Here is a 21,243-nt window from a genome sequence, read left to right as displayed (position 1 = left end):
GGACACACGGAGTCCAGACAGTTGTTAACATAAACAAATAATCAAGTTTATTTTTAAATGCAGGAACAAGCTTATGGTTTCAGTTAGTTTTTCTTGACAGTTTCTTAAATCTTAGTTCCTAACAACTTCAAACTGATTATTCCCAACTATCTATCTGACTCCACCTAACAATTCCTCTCACTCTCTCACAATACACCTCGTCCAACCCACTGCCTATTCCTCCCTCTTCCTTCTCCAATTCCCAGACCTCAACTGACTTTCAAAACCTCCCTCTCTAACTTTTACTCCTCCCCTTGCATTCTCACTGGGCAGTCACATCACACTCATTTAACCCTTTCCTTATGACCCACCTAGGAGGCAAACGCCACAGCTCCTTTTATAGATGTGTTGGTGGTTGCTCATAACACAGCAGAATGGGTAAGGACACATAGGAAGTTTTCCTTATGTGGTTTTGGCAGGTTTTCAATATACCAATGCAAATTCCTCTGGGTGGAGGGAAAGTGTTCTAATCTGTCCAAGCCTCATACAGGGTGTGGTTCCTTCTATACAATTACATTGTGAGCAGCCTCTCAGTGGGACTGCAGGATATAGGAACCAGGAAGTAGAATAAATAAGGTTGCACAGAGCAGTATTGGCCTTTGCTACTGTGCTGCATAGATATTCTCTCCATAAGCAACTTTGTTTTGAATATAAAAGTGGGATATTGAAAACAATAACAATTACTACGTATGTTTACTATTGTTGGTGTCTCATTAAAACTTCAATTATTATATCCACTTCTGATATATTATATCAGTCTGAGCCTTATATATTTGGGTTTGCTTCTGGAGTGTTAGCAGAGGGTGGAGATTTTATATATATATAATTTCATAGGATGGAAAGCAGAGGCAACCTCAAGGCAGGGTTGGTAATAACAAAAACACATATAAAAGAAATGCACAAAATACAGACATTTTTACTTGTTTTGCATAATTCTTATTGGTTTGCTTTTTTCTGTGTTGCAATAATGGGATCTGATAGGAAGCGCACAGGAAATGCCCAGTCTTATTTGTGCCTTATAATTTTAAAGGGTGTTTGTTTTGCTTTCATAAGTGTTTTTATCCAACCTTGGGAAAGCATTGGTGAATAGTGTGGGGGTCAAAAACAAAGGACTGCATTCATGAAGAAATCATGTAGAATTGTAGATAAATTGTGAGAATCTTCATGTGCATTCTATGAAGCCAAACTTTCCATTCTTTCCTCCTTTTTTTCTCTCTTTCCCCCTGCCTTTAAAAAGTATTATCATCATTTAAAAGGTGTTATTATTGTGCCGTGTGGCACTTGGCTGCTATCTTGCGGACAAAGCAAACACCCTTGTCAGAGAACATTTGCAATTATCCCATTTTGCATCCAGCGTGAGGACAAGCCACCTCTGGCTATGTGATGTATAGCAATGTGACTTCATTGCTATAAACTTGGAGGCTGCAGAATGCTACAGATTTAGCAATCACCCATCTGAGAGGGAAATGAAATAAAATTCTACCACTCAGTCAATTTTCGCTCTCCCTTGCTAGGATTGCCCAAACTTGCCTTTGTGTGTGTGTGCAAACAGTGTGGTGTTGCGACCGTCCCTTAAAAACCCATCATACCAATCAGCAGGTTTAACTGTCAAGCAAGCTGATGTAAGGTCCCTTTGAATTACTGAGTGAGGGATATTCTTCCTGCCAGGTCCTGTCCCCTGTAGGCACTATAGAGAAGTATTATAGGGCAGTTCTTACCTTGGGAATTAGCCTGCAAGACCCCAATGCTGTCATCAAACTGCATAGACTTGATGTTGAGTGACGCCAAGATGCATTCCTTGTCCTGCAGCGAAGTATCATCAATATTATTCTGATTGGCTGACAGGATTACGCACATGTCGCAGAGGTTGATGTTGACAGCCCTTAAATCAGCTCGACTTAATGGTGTACCCTTCGGCAGAGAGAGAGAGAGAGAGAGAGAGGAAAAGGGGAGGGAGGTGGAGGAAGAAATGGAAAAAAACAAATTAAATACTGAGAAGGAGCTTTGGGAAATTATTTAACAAGTATCTTTTTTATGCTCTGACATTAAGCTGGTCTAACTATGTGCCAGGGAATAGAAGGAATGTGCTAATCTAAAGGGTAGTTGGTGCTGATGGCAGCATTTTAGCGTTAAGTCTCAATACTCAGTCAAGCTATTACTAACAAACAAGAAGCAGGAACGTTGCCAGAGCTCTGCATCTTGTCTGCAGTTCAGAATTGCCTTGATTTCAGTCAGCCTTGTGTGGCAAGTTCTTGCCTTCCAAGCATAGCAAGGGGTGTGTTCAAGTATCTTGAATATTGGGCCATGCTAAACCTGGGGGGAAGAATGCTCTGCACACACAAATGCAAGGAAAACACACACTAGCTGAAGCAATACCCAACAAAGTGTAATTCTAGTCAGCCCCCACCCCATGTACTTCAACAAACTGTCATTTAAAATGGTGCGATTGAACCGTTTACAAAGAAAAAGGAATTGTCTCAGTGCCTATTCTTCTGGGAGCAAAATTACCCATCAGAATGTAGCAATATTTTGTAATGTAATTGTCTTATGGATGTGTATAAGTTTCGGACTAATGTTTACTTGGGAATAAGGGATGCGCAAAACCATTGTGGCTCCTGTGAGACGGCCCCGGAAATGCATTTATTGTTCCAAGTGGCAGACATCAATTTTTTGACGGGCCTTTCCTGATGCAATGACATATGCATGCATATGAACCGCAGCAAGGGGCCAAATTCCAGCCACTTGATGCATGATCAAATGTTAGTGTTTTTGAGGGGGCTTCCACTCGGCAGGCCACAATGTATGCCAGTGTATAGTGTTTACAGTCTAGCATTATTTCCTTCTTAGCCACAGTGGTGTGCAAATGTTGCATGGATGAGGGTCGGTGGCCAACACAGATCTGAAAATGTGACACGATTCGCCCTGGATGCAGCACAGGAATGTGCATTTAGACATGCCCAGCACTTTGGAGAAACGAGGCATGATAGAGCGATACATTAGTAATTATTAGTTGCCTTGTGTTTTGGGACAGCGAGGTCACTCGTGATAGATGCAGCTTTGAAAAGTAACAAGCAACTTGGATAGACAAGCTGGGTTTAAAGCCTTGTTACTTTTAGGCACAAAAGAAGAAATAAAAGAAAACAGACAATATTAATGCAAAGCATTTGATGTGGAAATCATTGCAATTCTCTTGCTGCTTTGCACCTTGTTTGCTGGGTGTAAACAGCAACCTAATAGAAATTTGCACTATCGTTAGCAGTCAGGCATAAATGGCAACACCAAGTAGTGAAGAATTGGGGCCCTTTCAGTTCAGGACTCATTGTGTTAGAAAGAAATTCATATCTTCTGACTGTATGCCTCCTTAAAAAGATGAAATGCCACTGTCAGGCTGTTAAATAAAGCAGAGCCAGCAGGCCAGCCTTTCAAAGGTCTTTATGGATGCAGATAGATTAGGTAGATAGACAAATAATACAAAAATGTTTCCAAAGGTTTCATAGGCATAAATAATGCCATAAGTAATGACTGTCATGCTGTCAGAGAAAAAAATCATAACATCAAAATTGGCTGCATGCAGGGCACTCAAGCAAGTGTTCAATAGATAACATAGCTAACATATTTGATAGCAGCTGAAATTCATCCTTGACGAGGGACTGAGCACGTCGGCAAATTTCTTCTAATAAGGTCTCCCAGGGCTTAGTTTTCACAGATACAACAAACAGGGGAAAGGCCAAGTCCTGAGGCCTATAACCGAATAGGAGTTTTAAAAGAAGAGGAAGCCCAAGATCAAAGCCAGTGTGGTTCTGTTCAGTTGGTGCATTAGAAAGAAAGAAAGAAAGAAAGAAAGAAAGAAAGAAAGAAAGAAGGAAGGAAGGAAAGAGGTGATCTTTGGACTTACAGGCAAGATTGAGAGTTTGGGGAAGTTATGCATTGTTTCCCATTCCCTCTTCAAGTATTCAAGGGAGCCCACAAACACAATGTGCTTAAGCTCATGGTAGTGGAAATTGCTGGCTCTTAACGGCATCACAAAATTCCTTAGTCCAATCAGCGCTGATGTCATATCACCAAATATGCAAACCACCACATGGCCACTTAACACTGTCATGGCTGCTTCGCTTCGAGTCTGGAAAAGCAAAACAAAGTCAGTAAGGAGGACAATAAAGAATAACAATTAGGAGGAGGGGTAAACAAACAAACAAACAAGCAAGTGTGTGTGTGTGTGTGTGTAAAGTCTGGCCTTGGGAGCTGAGACGTGCTTTCCAAATTTAATATTTAGGCCTCCTATACTTATTTTGCTGATGGTAAGCCTCATTGAATGCAAGGGGGCCTACATGAATAGGGCTCATCAGAATACCAAGATGAGGGTGGGGTACTTTGACATATGTGACAAGCCATAGTTGATTCTCTACAAAACACATATTTCAGGGTCCACCTTCAGATGAACAAACTCCCAGCATGCAGTATATTCTCAAGCATATCCAGACATAAGAATCATTCACAGGAGTGTGATCCCTCAACAGAAAAGGAAATGTCTAAATCAGCCCTAATATAAATCTTATGAATTGAGTGGGATTACTTAGGGTTTAATGCATGATTTATTGCTAGCAATCTGATGTTCAATGGGAATTGATGGACCATTGCTGCTCTACTAACACACCACATTGATCACCGTTATCCTGTTCCTTGCAAGGGTGGCATAGGCAGCAAAGAACAGCAAACAGTAGCCTTAGCCCATGTCTTCTGCCTTAGTCAGTTTAATGAGCAACCAGCCAGGGAATGTGTGTGCATGAGCACCCACATTTCTATGTATTATTTACCGCAGTTCGCATATTTGCATTGTTGGCAGACACACAGAGCAAAACTAAATACATGATTTCAATCTCAATCAGCAGCCGCAAAATTGTACAGATAATGATTTCAATTACAGGGCAGTGCCAAAACTCGGTAATAGTGGCTACTGCCTAGCTAGGATAGATAAATCCTATCCCAAAGCTATATACAACGTATGACTGTTTGAATATTAAGTAACTCTGCTCCTCTTGGAGGGGCTATGTGGCATTCTCTCTCTCTCTCACTTCTCCCCTTCAAATCTATCCTTAAAACATTTTCAGTGAAGTCCTGGCTTAACACTGCTACAGCTGTAATGACGATTATGGGGCACTTGCCACCTTTATCTCATCCTTTAGAAGCTTAGTGATACAGTGGGTGGCGCTGTGGTGTAAACCACTGAGCCTTGGGCTTGCCGATCGGAAGGTCGGCGGTTCGAATCCCCGGGACGGGGTGAGCTCCCGTTGCTCGGTCCCTGCTCCTGCCAACCTAGCAGTTCAAAAGCACGTCAAAGTGCAAGTAGATAAATAGGTACCACTCTGGTGGGAAGATAAACGGTGTTTCCGTGCGCTGCTCAGGTTTCGCCAGAAGCGGCTTAGTCATGCTGGCCACATGACCTGGAAAAACTGCGGACAAACATCAGCTTCCTCAGCTAGTAAACCGAGATGAGCGCCGCAACCCCAGAGTAGTTTGTGACTGGACTTAACTGTCAGGGGTCCTTTACCTTTACGCATGCAGAAAATCCCTGGCATGTTGGAGAGAACCATTCCTGAAACCCCGGGGGAGCCCCCTTTCGGAACCGGAAGCGGGTGGGGCAGGCTTACGTGCACATGGTACCTCGGGACACAACCCCTGCATAAATGGGGAGTTGCCTGCATATAAAGTCCTCACAGCTTAGGACCAGTTAACTTAAAGGCTTGGCTTACCCCACGCAGGCCCATTCAATCACTTAGATTTGTGGATATGGGATTTGGAATGTTTGTTTTGCATTTGTGAGGAATCAGACTTCTAGTGTAATACCACCACTTCCTGTTACTATTAAGCAGCTGCCTTTGTTATATTTTTCCGAAGCCTGCTTAAAAACCTTTTTGCTTCAGCCAACCTACTCAAATGCAAATTTATTATGTATATTTCCTTTTAAAACAGTTCATTTCATCTATATCTTTATAATTTTCTACTTGTTTTTAATGACTGCTTGCTTTATTGGCATTTCCTCATCAATATTTTATACTATTTTTATACTACTTTATGTAGACTGCTTAGAGGGATTTTTTTTGGGGGGGAGGGAGGAATTAAGCGACATATAATTAAATTTTATTATATGAAATAAGACCTGGGAAATATCATGGCAAGGATCCCAATAAGTGATGCACAAGACAGAACTGTATATGCACATCCATTGTGTGCAACTGGGTTGCACACAACCTGTGTCCTAGATGGAACTGTTGCAACAACAACAACAACAACAACAACAACAACAACAACAAATGTAATCCTGGCTGCACATGTGGTTATTCCTTGTAGCCATTCTCTGGCAGACGTGGATCTCCCATTGGGAACATGGCCCCAACCCCAAGGACCAATTCTATACAAGCCAATCAGGTATAGCAGCACTCTCTTCTAATGTGAACCCCTTGCCAAAAAGATAGACATAATCAGACTATAGTATTAAACTGAAATAACTAGGGATTGAGGCACACATTTTTTTTTCTTTAGAAGGTTGAAAGCGGAATGAGAGAGCCATCATCACATGTAGTATGACCACACATTGTTTTAACATTGTCTCCTGTGTCAATATTGTCCATGAAAGTTCTTAGCACTGCAGATGTTGACTATAGTAAGCTGAACTTGTTATTTGTTGAGTTGCTATGAAAGGACTCTCTCACACTCACACACCCCTTTTCCATGTGCAAATAGAATGAATAAATGTTAAGTCACATCCTGATCAGGAGGCCACCCCCAATGTCATATATATATTTTACATGCAAACTTTCTGAAGTGGAACATTAAGGTCATTAGCGTCATATCTGTTTGAAATATATTTAAAATATTCTAGCTGACATCTGTCGCCCTCAGTTATTTAAGAACGCAAGGAAAAGTTGTCTCTGGTGGTCTAATGAACACTGTGGAATGCATATCAATTTAAACAGTTTTGAATCAAATTCGTAACAATTTACTCAGTGGAATTGACTGCTTTATCGATTGCTTAAATGCCAATATTGCAATTCCAGACAATGTCATGGTTATTATACAAACTCCCTGAGGAGCCCGAGGAACAAGGTTTTGTCTACCAATCGTTAGACTAAACCAGAGCTGTCACCATTATTGGTTGCACCATTTAGTGGTACAGGGAAATCTTGAGGAAGCAGACGCTGGAAAAAGCTGCATCAACTACAACAAAGTGAAGACACACCAGGGAGTTCATTTCACATATCATCAGTTTTGTCTATGAGATGTGGAGCTGCTACTCTTTGATTCAAGCACACGAACATAAACGGCACAAACTTTCACTGAACCTAACAAACTAGAAGAGGCCTTTTGATTATATTTAATTAGTTGAGTCAGTTTGATGGCTGGCCCCACAAGGAATAAAAGGAAGATGGAGAGAGCCCAAATTAAGGACTCGGATAGCAAGAGCAGCAGCTTTACACTTCAGCTTGTTGGGCTGAGGACAGAAGTTGATGTTACGGAAGACACAGGGCTCTTTCCAAAAATGGCACTCTTGTGCTGGAATTTTCTGCCTCTGTAACCTGTATAGAATCACTTGTTCCAAGTCACCCAAGGGACAGGCAAGCAGATAATGTCACAACATCACAACATAAAGAGGAGTAGCGCTCAACATGGAAATGCTGCTTTCAGCAGCAACCTCATGTTTCTTGTAATGTCTAAAATGGCCCTGCAAGTGTGAGAAACTGTGGACACAGCTTACCAAAACTGAATAAACACGCTGGCTGTTGTGAGATGCAAGGCAGAAATATTTTCTTTTGCACCCTCACCTGATTCTGAAAGGCCAGCTGTTACATCTAGGCTTTGCCTGTTTATTTTAATCTAATGAAAGTTCTTGAACTTTGCTCTTGGACTGGACTGAAAAGAGAATTTCAGTACTGTATCTATGGAAACTTCCTTTCACAATCAACTAGCATTTAGCAGAAGAACAGCTCAAAGGCCCCCACAGATATTTCTGAGTGTAACATAATCGTTCGCATTATGGTAATCAAGGCTGCAGCATTGATCAGATTAGCTGTAGATGAATCAGCTAACTTATAAATCACATTTAAAATGTTGATTCTGAATTGGACTTTAATATTGCCAACGTTGCTCAATCATGTTAGTGGCATAGTTATAAAGCGTCCATGGCAAAACATGGGTGTTAAAGGATCTCTTGACCTTATGGGTTTTCCGTAGAACAAATGACTTATTTGTATTTAATTAAGAAACCTATAATTAAATGGTCTCAATTTATCATGTGGACAACTAAAGATGTGGTCATTTGATTTCCTACCTGCACGTACAATTCCCTCTCTCTCTTTGCTCCCAGCAATGAAGGTAGAGGACTGAAGATAAGCACAATCTAACCCTGGGGTAAATTATGACACCAGGCAGTCTGAAAAGCAGAACCTGGCAGCAAAGTGGGACTAATGGCTGCTGAATAGTCACAAGGAACAGGAAACCTCAGGGGTCTACACCCACCAAAAATCTGTGGACCTACCAACAGTCAGGAAAATGGGTTGGCTAAGGCACACACAGCCTACAGTCCATAAATCCTTCATCCTGAAGTTCATTACTCACTGGATTGGTTATACGCAAGGAAATAAACAAAACAGAGTGCAGTCTGATAGTATGATACGACTTGGGAAGTGCTCCTTCCTTGCAGATACCCACCAAAATAACCTTGTCAATCTCCTTGGCTGGACACCAATGAAACATTCCTGTGGAGTCATATTTTTTCACATTGCAATCCATGTTGTCAACTTGTTCATTGCCAGGTATTAATAAGGGGTCGTGTCTGAGGAAGAAGAAAAATGTCACGGTTAATATCAACGGAAGCCATAACTAGGAGCAGTGCCTGTAATATGGTTTGACACACCTGCTTTTAAGACAATAACAGAAAGATGAGGTTATATTTAAATTTGGGGAATTGAGAGGGGAAGAAAGAACCTCACAATAACCTTTTATGAAATACAAGTCCTTCCCTCACCTTATGGTCCTCATTCCTTCCTCCAAATAAACATCACAAGAGTCTCTATTAGCATCTGCAGCGGAGTGGAAGGGATAGCTACAGAACCCCCATGCTAACTGACTAGCATGAGGATGGGAAGCCAATTGCTTGCTTTTACCGCATACAACTTTTGACGTGACGCTCTTCGAAGTAAAAGCTTTAACAGGCTGCACTTTAAATATTTTAGCAATTTGCCCAATCATATTTTGCTTTTCCAAACTGAAGCCCTTTAAAGATTCAGCAGTATGTCATTTTACAGCAAACTGACTAACAAATGCCCACATCTAGAATACATGATTTTAATACTAAACAACAATGCCCATTTTCTGTGACAGCTACAGCATTTGCAACAACCTTCAAAGCATTTCTTGTACTAAAACAAAACCAAATAATAACAGTAATAAGAATAATAGTGTGCTTCGTCCTCACATATTTAAAAGAGGCCAGGAAAAAAATGCCTGTAAAATCAGGCTACATCTGCCACAATGTCCACTCCCAACATGCCACACTGATCATGCCCTCTTGAGTCTCCAGCTTTAATGATTTAATGCTAGTTTCCAGAATTCTACCACCCTGACAGCCCTCCCCTTCTCCAACCCAGCTCAGAAGGAAGATGAGAAAACTGTTGAAGTGTACCTCTTACCCCACAGAGGGCTGTGGCTCGGGGGTTGTGGGCTCCAGGGTGAATCACACTGTGTACCCTCCCTACCTTGCCGTATGAACCATATTCATATGTGCTAATGAGTTTTCCAGTTGTGTTCTGGCACAATGTTGCTCTTCCACCTGCTTCCATGTCACCCCTTAGGCAAATTCTGAGGTGTCAACTTTACAATGAATGCACATTATGCATAGAGTGATCCCTCACATCTTTAATCCAACTTCTTAGATCCATGAACAAGAGGGGTTAACCAATGCAAGTTTGAGTAAATTAAGTTCCATCCATTATTCATAACGTTTCTGTTTTGCAGGATGCATTCTAATTTTGATTTCTGAAGAGCTAATCGGATTTGTAAATTGTATAGCTGGGATGGTGAACCTGCAGCCCTCTTGGTTCTTAGACTCCAGCGCTCATCAGCTCCAGCCAGCGTGGTCAATGAGGATGGTTGGAGCTGTATTCGGCCACAGGTTCTTACAATTTTAGTCCATTCTCTTCCTTCTGCAGTGCTGCAAGTTACCTTTTCAATGCACTCTGTAGAGGATCCCTGCTCCTCCTCCCATGCCTGCTTTTTCAAGAGTTGCAAAAGGACTTCCAGGTGAATGTGTGGGTCCTGCCCAGATGTTGGTTGGGTGTTTGGGATTACCTCCCAGGCAGTAGGGCTGCTATTTGTGGCCACCGGCACCACATTAATGCACTCCCCACTTGAAAAATGGGGGTGGGTGGGCTGTGGAAACCAATTTGTCCCACTCCCCCAGGGATGGCTCAAGTCACTTAATTCTATATTCACCAGTTCCTTCTGTGGAGTTGAAGCTTATTGGACTAGCATAATGGTTTTCAAACTGTGTTCTGGAGTCCCGAGGTTCCTTGGAAACATAGCAAGGATTTTTCAATGAGAAGAACTGTAATGGTGGAAAAGCTTATTTGGAAAATACATTGTCTGCCATGACGAATTCCCTCCTGCAATGCAGAGTCCTAGGGTGGGGGGATTGGGTGGGTGCACTTAATGATATCCTCCAAGTTCACCTGCAGCAATACAGTGGGGTCCCATAAGCTTGGTCAATGGCCCATGCAAACTGAGTGTACACCCTAGAACTTATTACAAAATGCTCTATAACACACACAGGTTCTGTGGCAGATCGTTTTAAGTTTCTTAGTAGACATATTGATGCGAAAAGTGTTTCTGAAACTAGCTGGAAAGTATGAAAGCCACTGGGTTAATGTGTAATCGCATAACATTTGGGGAGTTGCTCTTAATTCATCTTTATCTCCCCTCTGCACCCCCTGCATGCTTGCACCGGATTTTGACCAAATAAAATGAATGTGTTCATCCTCAAGCCAAGTGTGCTCATCAATGAGTACAGCTTAGAGTAAAACTTGCATTGCTGCAAAGTTGCAAAGTGGGAGCTTGTGAATATCTTTACTGGTGGTGCGGGAAGGAGACCCCACTTGTAAGTAATTAAGATCATTATTTTAACCCCGATGGCCAGAGGCGGTACGTTTTCAACGCACTGCAACATCCACAATTTCGTGCAAGGAAATAAACAGAAATCAATTGTACACGCTTCAGAAAAGCTACCAAGCTACTTTTCTCACATCTATATCTCTAGCCATATAAATAGCTTCTCTGTTCTTATGGCAAAAATTATGTGCGCCTGAGTTAAAGCGTAGAGGAAAGTACAATCTTTTCAGGGTTTTGCGGAGCATATAATGCCACTTATCATCAATTAAACTCAAGAGCGACACTAAATGCCATGCTACAGCTGCAAACCCAAAAAGCCTGCCTGGAAGACAACAGCCTAAAGCAAAACCGCAAATCCCTTTTCCAGCAAACCTGCTGTGAGATAGCCAGCATTATATTTTAAAGAGCAGTGCTCCCCTTGCAGCCATTTACAAGTACTCTAAACACATTCAATTGGCGTTTTCAACTCTGGAACTTTTCTTCTGAACTGACCTGGAAATGGAGGGAAAAGTCAAAAGAATGAAAAGGATTCACTCCCCCGCTCCCAGTTCAAATTCTGTTTCATTCCTTTCATGCTCTCCACAATTCTAGCACTCTGGTATATATTTCACTGTCTTTATATTGTAAACTGCCCTGTGATCTTCAGGTGAACGGCTCAATAGAAATGTAATAAATACTAATAATAATTATGGGGGTCCTGTTCGTTTAAGATGAGAATTGCCAAATGCCCCCACAACCAGTGTTTTTTTTTTCTAGGGGGACGCATACCCCCAAACATGTTGTGAATCTAAGTTTGGCCTCATTGAGGTGCAATATTTCAATATGAATAGGAAAATGAGAGTACCCCTAAACATTTTTTTTAGAAAAAAAGACTGCCTGCAACATTGTAATCACGGTATTGTTTTGAGTTGGAGGGGGGGCTGTATGCCTGAATCCCCTCTAATTCCTGGATCCAGCAAGGATTTAATTGCTGGAATAGCAAAGGCAGCTTCTTGGTGGGCTATTGGCTTAAATGTGGGTCATTAAGGTAACAAAGGAAGTGGCTCTGTGCCAGAGGACAAATGGGTGCGACTCCTTTCCTCAACTGGCTGTTGTTTAGAAGGACAAAGGCCAGAGTTGTGTGTGAGAGCTAGAAGCAGACGGCAGGCAGAAGCCGGAGAAGGAGAGACATGCTTGATTTCTGCTTGAATCCAAGGTTGTGGCTATGGGAGAAGCAAGACCTCGTTGGAGTGTTAATGCTATTAGCCCCTCCTGTGGGCTCAGGTTGTATTTAAATGTAAATAAACCACATATCCTAAAGACACCACAGTCTCAGCTGTCCCTCATTCCGAGGAAACTGTACCCAGGGTAAGGATCTGCTTGGAGATTGGTGTGGCGTATAGCAGTATGATGGGGGGTGGAATTATTGCAATTTCATTTGCATAAAAACAGTGAGTGAAATTGCTATGCAAAACGATAAGGAATCAACAGTGTGCTTTTGTAATTCTGCTGGCAATTAGCTATTAAGGCTTGTGGCCCCAACTCAGCAAGACTTGTTGCTGAATAAACAGCAGGCATAAATCAAAGGATGGTCCAGTGTTCTTATGCCACTGAAATTTCGGGTGGCAGCTCACACTTTATGAGTCAAAGGTCTAGTCTTGCTCATGGAATCAGAGTTGGAGAGTCAATCATCTAGTCCAGGCATCCCCAACCTTCGGCCCTCCAGATGTTTTGGACTACAATTCCCATCATCCCTGACCACTGGTCCTGTTAGCTAGGGATCTTGGGAGTTGGGCCAAAACATCTGGAGGGCCACAGGCTGGGGATGCCTGATCTACTCCAACTCCCCTGCTCTGTGCAGGAAATCAAGACCTAGAACATCCTCAACAGATCGACAGCCAGTCTCTGCTTGAAGATCTGCTGGGGATTTCTTTCATTAAAGTAGACATAGACAAACGCGGCCCTCCAGATATTTGGGGACTACAACTCCCATCATCCCTAGCTAACAGGACCAGTGGTCAGGGATGATGGGAATTGTAGTCCCAAAAATCTGGAGGGACGAGTTTGCCTATGCCTGCATTAAAGCCTCTGCTAGGAAAGTATATTCAAGGAAATTTATATGTCACTTGACTGTTGTAAAACCTCTAAGGCAGGTTACAAGAGATATTCAAGTTCTCATTTAAAAACTCAATTAAAAAACACATCAACAATTGCCAATAAAAGAACTTAAAACACATCAAGATCTACATAGGCTTGCCTAAATAAAAATATTGTAAGTTGCTACATAGCTAGCAAATGCCTATTATGTTATCTGACGCTGAACAAGCTTCACCCATGGTTACCCTAGGCTCTCCCATCCAGTCTTAAGCTACAATATACATATTGTGTTTGTCTTATATAAACTTTATTGTACAGCTACTTTATTGTACAACAACCACCCACCTGCTTCTTAAGAGGATCTTTCACTCTGCAGCCCGCCCCCCTCTCAGTAAGTTCATACCAAATGCACAACTTGCAAAATGACAGTATTAATAGAGCCTGACAACATATGAATGAGTTTGTGTTGTTCCAGCCATTTGGAGTTGTTGTTATTATCCTCCACCTAGAAATTATCACAACTAGTGAATTGGTGGGAAACCCAGCCAGATGTGCAGGGTATAAATAATAAATTATTATTATTAGGGAAGAATGGAGTGAACGGCCACAAAATTTAGCCATTCCCAACATTGTGCTACGTTGAGTGTTTTGTCAACAAAAGCTTTTCAGTTTGCCAGACAAAATGATTCCCCCACACTTCCCCCTGTGTGCTGTTCTGAGGGTTGTCCTGCCCCACTGGGCCAATTTTGTGGGCACAGGTTGGAGGAGCGGGGAGGGACAGGGGAAAACCACATAGCACAGGCAATAGTCCTTGTGCAGACTTCCTCTTGATGGGACTCATTAAGGGAATCCCACCCTATACGCTGATGCCTTTCTTGTATACTGAAGTGCCAGTATTTATTTATTCATGAGCTTTTTTACTTATTTATTGTATCTGCCCTTCACCACAAGGTCCCAGGGTGGGTTATACTCATTTAACCATACAATATTATAATCCAGTAACACAGCTTAAAACAAACCAAAGAATGTATATCAGGCAATATATCCCACATAAATGACACAAATATTAACTGTCAAAGACCAGGGTAAAAAAGTTTATCTGATGAAGACTATATAATGAGGATGCTTGATGAAACTCTACAGGGAGGGAGTTCCACATTTTGGGAGTTGCTACAGAGAATAACCTCACCTCGGAAACCATCTCCTATATTTCCAAATGAGCCAATAGTTTTGTAAGTATGTATTTATCTTTCTGAAGCTAAGCAGGGGTGGGATTTGACTAGTATTTGGCTATCTAGGAATCCTATGCATCCTACTCTCATGGGGAAAAGATGGGGTAAAAATATTTGTAGCCATTCAAGTTAGCAAGTAAAATGTCATGGTTTCTTTTGGCTATCAGCTAAAAAAAGCCCTCCTACCCAATAATCATAGTTATTGAGAATCATAATCACCATACTAAGAGAACTATTGGAATGCAAAAGATGCATTTAATCCTCATTCACTCCAGGCTCCCATTTCACATATGGATAACTGAGACCAAGAGACAGTCGCTAAGATCATAGTCAATATAACCGTTAGGCTATATTGGCTTTGCTTACTGGGGAAAAACTCTTAATATGACAAGCAGATTAAAAGCTTTCAATGACTTGATTATTCGTGCTTTGGTTACCTCCAAACAAGACTGCTGCAACATGCTTACATGGGGCTATCTCTGAAGACGGTTTTCAAGCTACACTCTGGGCAAAATGCAGCTGTATGAATACAGTGGTACCGCGGATTAAGAACTTAATTTGTTTTGGAGGTCCGTTCTTAACCTGAAACTGTTCTTAACCTGAGGTACCACTTTAGCTAATGGGGCCTCCCACTGCTGCCGTGCAGTTGCCACGCGATTTCTATTCTCATCCTGAAGCAAAGTTCTTAACCCGAGGCACTATTTCTGGGTTAGCCGAGTCTGTAACCTGAAGCGTCTGTAACCTGAGATACCACTGTAGTGCTGGGAGCCAGAAAACCTGAATTCACAACATCAATTTTGCACAAGTTGCACTGGCTGCCAGTAGATTTCCAGGCCCAATTCAAAGAGCTGGTCTTAATCTTAGAAGCCCTAAATGGCTTGGGGCGAGGTTACCCAAAGGGTTGCCATCACCCATATACTCCTGAATATACACTAAGTTCCACCTCAGGGGTCCTTCCTGAGTGCCTGCTGTTAAGATCTGTTAGGCTGGCAGACTTTTAGTGGTGGCCTCAAAACTATGGAGCTCCCTTCCAGTGGCCTTATGTCTCGACCCTTGAACTCTAGCATTTAGGCAGGTCTTGAAAGCCTTCCTCTTCACAACGGCTTCGTCTCTCTAGAAAAATTAGCCATCTTAATCTGCACATCATGCTATGCCCTTTTTTCTAATGCAACTTGTCTCTCCTCTATACTTTGCGAGGGTGTAGTTTTGAAAAGTGGCTTATTTGTTTATTCTGTAATAATTTGTTTTGTGAAACAGCCAGGGATCCTTCTTTATTTGCTGTGAGAAATAAGGAGGCAGCATTTTATATGGTATGAATGTGCAACCAATTACCTTCCCCAGTTTTGGAGGGGCAAGTACAGTGGTACCTCGGGTTAAGTACTTAATTCGTTCTGGAGGTCCGTTCTTAACCTGAAACTGTTCTTAAACTGAAGCACCACTTTAGCTAATGGGGCCTCCTGCTGCCGCCACGTCGCTGGAGCACAATTTCTGTTCTCAACCTGAAGCAAAGTTCTTAACCCGAGGTACTATTTCTGGGTTAGTGGAGTCTGTGACCTGAAGTGTATGTAACCTGAAGCGTATGTAACCCGAGGTACCACTGTACTGCATAAATTGGATGACTGGATACTGTTCCTCCACATATTCCACAGGGATAATCCAGAGAGGAGAAAGAGCAGGCAGGAAAAGGATAAAATACTATCAGCTCAAGCTCACTGCTTCTCTGCTCAAAACCCACTTCCAAAGCTGCTTTGGGTTTTTGTTATACAGTACTGCATAATGGAGGCAATTCATGCTTGAGAGGAATGCCTCCTTCATACAACATAGAAAGGAAATTATTTGATGTGAGGGGTCCATGGAAGGTATTTGGGTGAACCTGCTTAGCATGATTCTTCCTCAAAGGGAAATTATAGCCACAGGGCTATGCATGCATGGCTATTGTCTGATGTAACTAGGTTTATACAGGAGAGGTAGTGCATCATTCTCTGCCACACAAGAAGATGGCACAGGCCCGTGTCTCATTAGCATGGGAAATATTTAGCAGCAATTGCTCTCCCAGAGAGTAATTGACTGTATGCCCTGTGGGAGCAGGTGGACACACATTGACTCTACAAATGTGCAGCTTTCTGTCTGCATGCAGCAATGTAGTGATTTGGTTGGCTTGGGATATTTTGGAAAGGTGTAAATGGGAACAGGCACCTTGCAAATGTACCATGTTTAAATGCAGCGAGTAACATCTCCTGCCTTTCACGGTTCCCCTTACAGCCACCCTAACAAATTGTGGCAATTAGCATGCTGTTAGTGTTAGATGTAGGCAGAGAATGCAGGTGCTAATAATTGAAAAAGCGTTTAGAGGTTTTACACCCCAGCTGAATATTTCATAATGTGCTGCATGTTTCGCTATTTGCTCAGTGGGTCTCTGTCACTTCAATCTTCCCTGACTGCTTTGACTGGCGCTCCAAAGCTCCACCAAGCCAAGACTGACGGCTTGTCACAGGCAAACTCCACCGACTACTGCGGCAGCTCGCTGGGACTGGCTGCAGAGGTTGTCACGCCGCTCTGATGGAACTTGGCAAATGTTTTGTGACTAATACACCCAACATTTGTCAGCTAGCATTAGCCAGCGCCCGTGACCCTCTCCAGTCTGCACCAATGGCATTAAGTTGTAATGAGAATTTGTAGCCCCTGTGTGTGAGTGTGTGTCGCACTAATGACACTTTCTGGCTGACCTTTACTTTCACAAGCTTAATCAGCAATGAAATTTCCAAGGATTCAGAGCACATGTGAAAGCAGCTCTGTCAGGCAAAAAAAGGGTCACAGTGATGAGTAAAGAAATGTACCTTTCTCCTCCCGCTCTGATGTTCAGAGTTTAGCCCCAGACAACTGCCATGAGTGGATCACCAAATGAGAGTCTTTTCATTCAAGTCCTAAAAAGATTGAATGTGCCGTGGACTATTCCCCCAGATTTCTGCTCAGCTATCTGCTGCACCTAACAGGGTTTTGATTCGGTTTTATATTTGTGTTTCAAACCTGAGCACATTGTATCTGAAACATTATGGTATCTTAAGTGCAGCCTGCATTTGGTTAGCAAGGTTTCCGACATAAGTAAGATTTGTTCTCATGGCTCCCACTTGGAACATTTTATATGAGGATTCTAAGAGGATGTCACGAGTTTACTCAACCTTTAGCCCCTCTCCATGTTCTTTTACCAGCTGCTGTTTTCAGAATTTAGGTAATTTGGCACGGGGAGGGGGTACCTAACACCCAGCCAGAAGAATTTGTACAACGGAGTGCCTAAGAATCATTATTCAGTGAAAGAGTCTTCTAGTTGCCCGACTATTTGGTGTTCTATCTGGAAAAAAATTAAAATTCGTATTTTACTCTAAATGGAATCCCAGTTTACATAATCCAGCCTTTGTTAACCTTGGAGAAAAGCCAGCCAGCATTACATCCAAACATACAAACCATGGTTTGGGATGTTGCTCCTCTCTTGGAAGCCACAATTTGAGAAAGCATTTGGGGATTTTCAAGGAACATGAGAAAAGACAGAAACCACACAAACCATGGTTTGCCTGTATGCCTGGAACACAAATTGCAGCTTAGAGTCTGAACTACAATTCTTTCATGTTATCTCTTAACCAACCCACTATCTCTCTCCATTGATCTCCACTCTTTAAAACAGGAAATACCATCAAGTAATTTGCATGTTAAAAGTACTAAGTAAAAGATAACAATTGTAATGGCAGTTATCTGCAAATGTAGTTGGCCACTAGCTATTAAGAGTCTTAACCTAATCCCTATAAGGCTGCAATCCATGCTTACCTGGATTTAAATCCCATATATGACAATGAGAACTGAAAAGCGTTCAGCTGCTCAAATTGGCCTAGATCAGACATAATGTTAAAGTATGGCTTAGTGATATGTGAATGAGCCTTAGGGTTGTATACTTCCCTCTCCTGTGGCATGGCCTTGAGGAGACTGGAAGCTGCCAGTTCCACTGTCTATCAACCAGAGCTTATGGTTATGGCCAAACCCTAAACTGTGGTTAATATTAACTATGGTTTATTGAAAATAAGCCTGCTTCAGAAACCATGGTTTGAAGTGGGCATGTTTCAACACACTGTGGTTAAAACTAAGCACAGTTTGAGGTTGACATAACATTAAGCTATAGTTAATTAACAACAGAAGCCAAAGTTTTCTGTCTTCTTCTCATAGTCGTGCAAGAGGAGTGACTGCAAAGCTCAGTCTGGTAATATTAAACCATAATAGCTATCATGTCCAAATTAGGTCAGTATGTTAGCAATTTCCAGCCTAGAAGCAAAGGATAATCCTATGGTATTATGACTTTGACTTACCCTGTGAAAATTTGCATCTACACTTTGGGATGATATATCGTTCCATGGAGGATGGGGCTTGTTTTGTACACCCCACACTGTAATCACTGATGCTTCTAGTAATCATAGTTTCTCGGTAGCTAGCAGAGACTTAATAGGACACATTGGTTCTCCACAGCCTTCATCCTCTACTGCTAAGTACTCCCATATTGCCTTAAATGACCAAAGCCATCGTCAACAGGCAGGGAAGAATAAAAAATTGTGAGAGCCTCTTGTCTAGGTGATCAATGTTTGAAGAGTTTAGTTTGTCTATTAGTGTTTGCTTTTCATGGAAAGGAAGGATTAGCTCGGATACCTATTTCATACAATAGCTGAATGTATTTTTTATTGGGATATTCTAAAAACAAATAGCATGGTGCTGCTGGAAGTTTAAAAACAGGATGAATTTGGAAGCATCCATATTTACTCTGCATACATGGCAGACTTTGTGCTTGATTGTAAGACCTACAGATGTAGGGTTATAATAGTGCAAGTAAGAGATCTATGGGAGTTTCTCTTTATTTTGTACATGGTTGTAAAATTTAATTGAATAATAATGACAATAATAATAATAATAATAATAATAATAATAATAATAATAGACAAGTGTAACATAATAATTATTATAGCAGCAAAGTGTATATGAATGAGGTAGCTGGGATTTTATGTGATCAGAGCATTATCAACATGTGGCAATTGACTTATTTTTCTTATGACTTGGGATCCTTGATGGCTGCCCCTCTCCTCTGTATTTCTGTTTCCCTGGAGACAAACTTGTGTATATCCCAGAAGTGGTGGCCTAAGTTTTTATTCTAACAATCTGTGGCCAGATACAAAGAGGGATATGGAATAGTTTATTATTTTGTTTATTACTTATATACCCCAGCTTTTCTCCAAGAAGCTTATGGTTGAGTACAATGTTTATCCTCTCCCCATTTCATCATCACAGCAATCCTATGAGATAGGTTAAGCTGGAAGATAGCAGCTGGCCTAAAGTCACCCAGTGTGCTTCATGACTGAGTGGGGATTTGAACCCTGGTCTCCCAAGTCCTAGTCTGACACTTTAACCCAAGCACCCCCAAACTCGGCCCTCCAGCTGTTTTGGGACTACAATTCCCATCATACCTGACCACTGGTCCTGTTAGCTAGGGATGATGGGAATTGTAGTCCAAAAAACAGCTGGAGGTCCAAGCTTGGGGATGCCTGCTTTAACCACTACACCATACTATCTCTTGTAACAATACCGTTAGCAGCCCCGAGCCCCTGGGATGGTGTCCATTTAAACCAGAGCTTTCCAAACTGCATCACGACACATTAGTGTGGTGGCTGCAGTGTGTAGGTGTGTTGCATGAACACTCCCCGCACTCCTCCTGGGGCTGGAAAAGGGTTCGTTTAACCTCTGGTTTGCTAGTAAAACTGAATTACTGTGTGTTGCAAAATGGTGCAAAACTGAATTACTGTGTCGTGAAATGATGCATGTCCAAAAAGTATGTCATCAACTTGAAGGAAAACTTTGGTTCAAATACTCAATAAATTCTGCTCACTAATGTGCCTAATCCTTCCAAATCCCATAGGTTAAGAACATCTTATAGTTTCCCAAACTTGAATCTCCAGCTGTTTCTGGACTACAATTCCCACTATCCCTGAGCACTGGTCCTGCTAGCTGGTGCTGATAGGAACTGTAGTCCAAAAACAGCTGGAGACCCAAGTTTGGGAAACTGGCTTAGAGCATTATGTGTCATAAAGAGAAAGATGCAATTCAGCACTGCATTGACTGAACAGAATATAGCATGCATCTGTGAAAAGGGGGAAAGTCTAGTAGTCCTCATCCAACAAACTACAACTAGTCTAACATGGGGGAGCATCATTTAAATATACACATTGTGGCTGTGTTTTATATTTATTCATAAGCCTGTCTCATTATATTTTCACAAACAATGCAGAAGCGCTGTCCTTTTCGCAGTCACTTTGCTGGACCTTGGCAATCTCTGAACAAGTTTAGTGTGTCCTGGTTCGGTTGGCAGGGAGTGAAGGCAGTGGTGGGGTGAGGGGGTGGGGGTTAGAAAAATCAAGGAAAATCCTCAGGGTTATGAAATTCTCCTTGGCAACAAACTGGAAACCCAGCAGACCCAGAGCCTCTGTGATTCTGGTGTGTGATCAGGGACACTAATGAGAATGACCCTTTGCTGAGAATGCTGCTTGTCTAGAGGCCAATGTCAAGTATACCATTCAGTTTGGAGTGGACAGGGACAAACTATTTGTTTTCTCTTCAGGCCCTTGGGCCCTGTCACATGCTATTTGCTTCTGCATTAAGAGGCATTGTCTCAGCAGGTCTGACATTTCCTGTGTACTCCGGACTCATGAAA

General features: G+C 42.0%; 1 protein-coding gene across 8 annotated transcripts in view; it reads right to left on the bottom strand.

The window, feature by feature from the left end:
- KCNMA1 (potassium calcium-activated channel subfamily M alpha 1) overlaps nt 1-21,243 on the bottom strand; it is a 544,144-nt gene that overhangs the window by 48,968 nt on the left and 473,933 nt on the right. For all 8 annotated transcript variants that reach the window (XM_077930638.1, XM_028729135.2, XM_077930634.1 and 5 more), the window contains 3 exons: nt 8,746-8,869; nt 3,935-4,159; nt 1,758-1,950 (listed from right to left, as the gene is read on the bottom strand). In XM_077930638.1, the coding sequence (XP_077786764.1) occupies nt 1,758-1,950; nt 3,935-4,159; nt 8,746-8,869 (542 nt within the window). The remainder of the gene's footprint in view (nt 1-1,757; nt 1,951-3,934; nt 4,160-8,745; nt 8,870-21,243) is intronic.

This window comes from Podarcis muralis, chromosome 6 (assembly GCF_964188315.1).
Source record: "Podarcis muralis chromosome 6, rPodMur119.hap1.1, whole genome shotgun sequence".
Taxonomy (NCBI): Eukaryota; Metazoa; Chordata; class Lepidosauria; order Squamata; family Lacertidae; genus Podarcis; species Podarcis muralis.
Note: the sequence above shows the minus strand (reverse complement) of the source record. Positions and strands in the feature narration are given on the sequence as shown.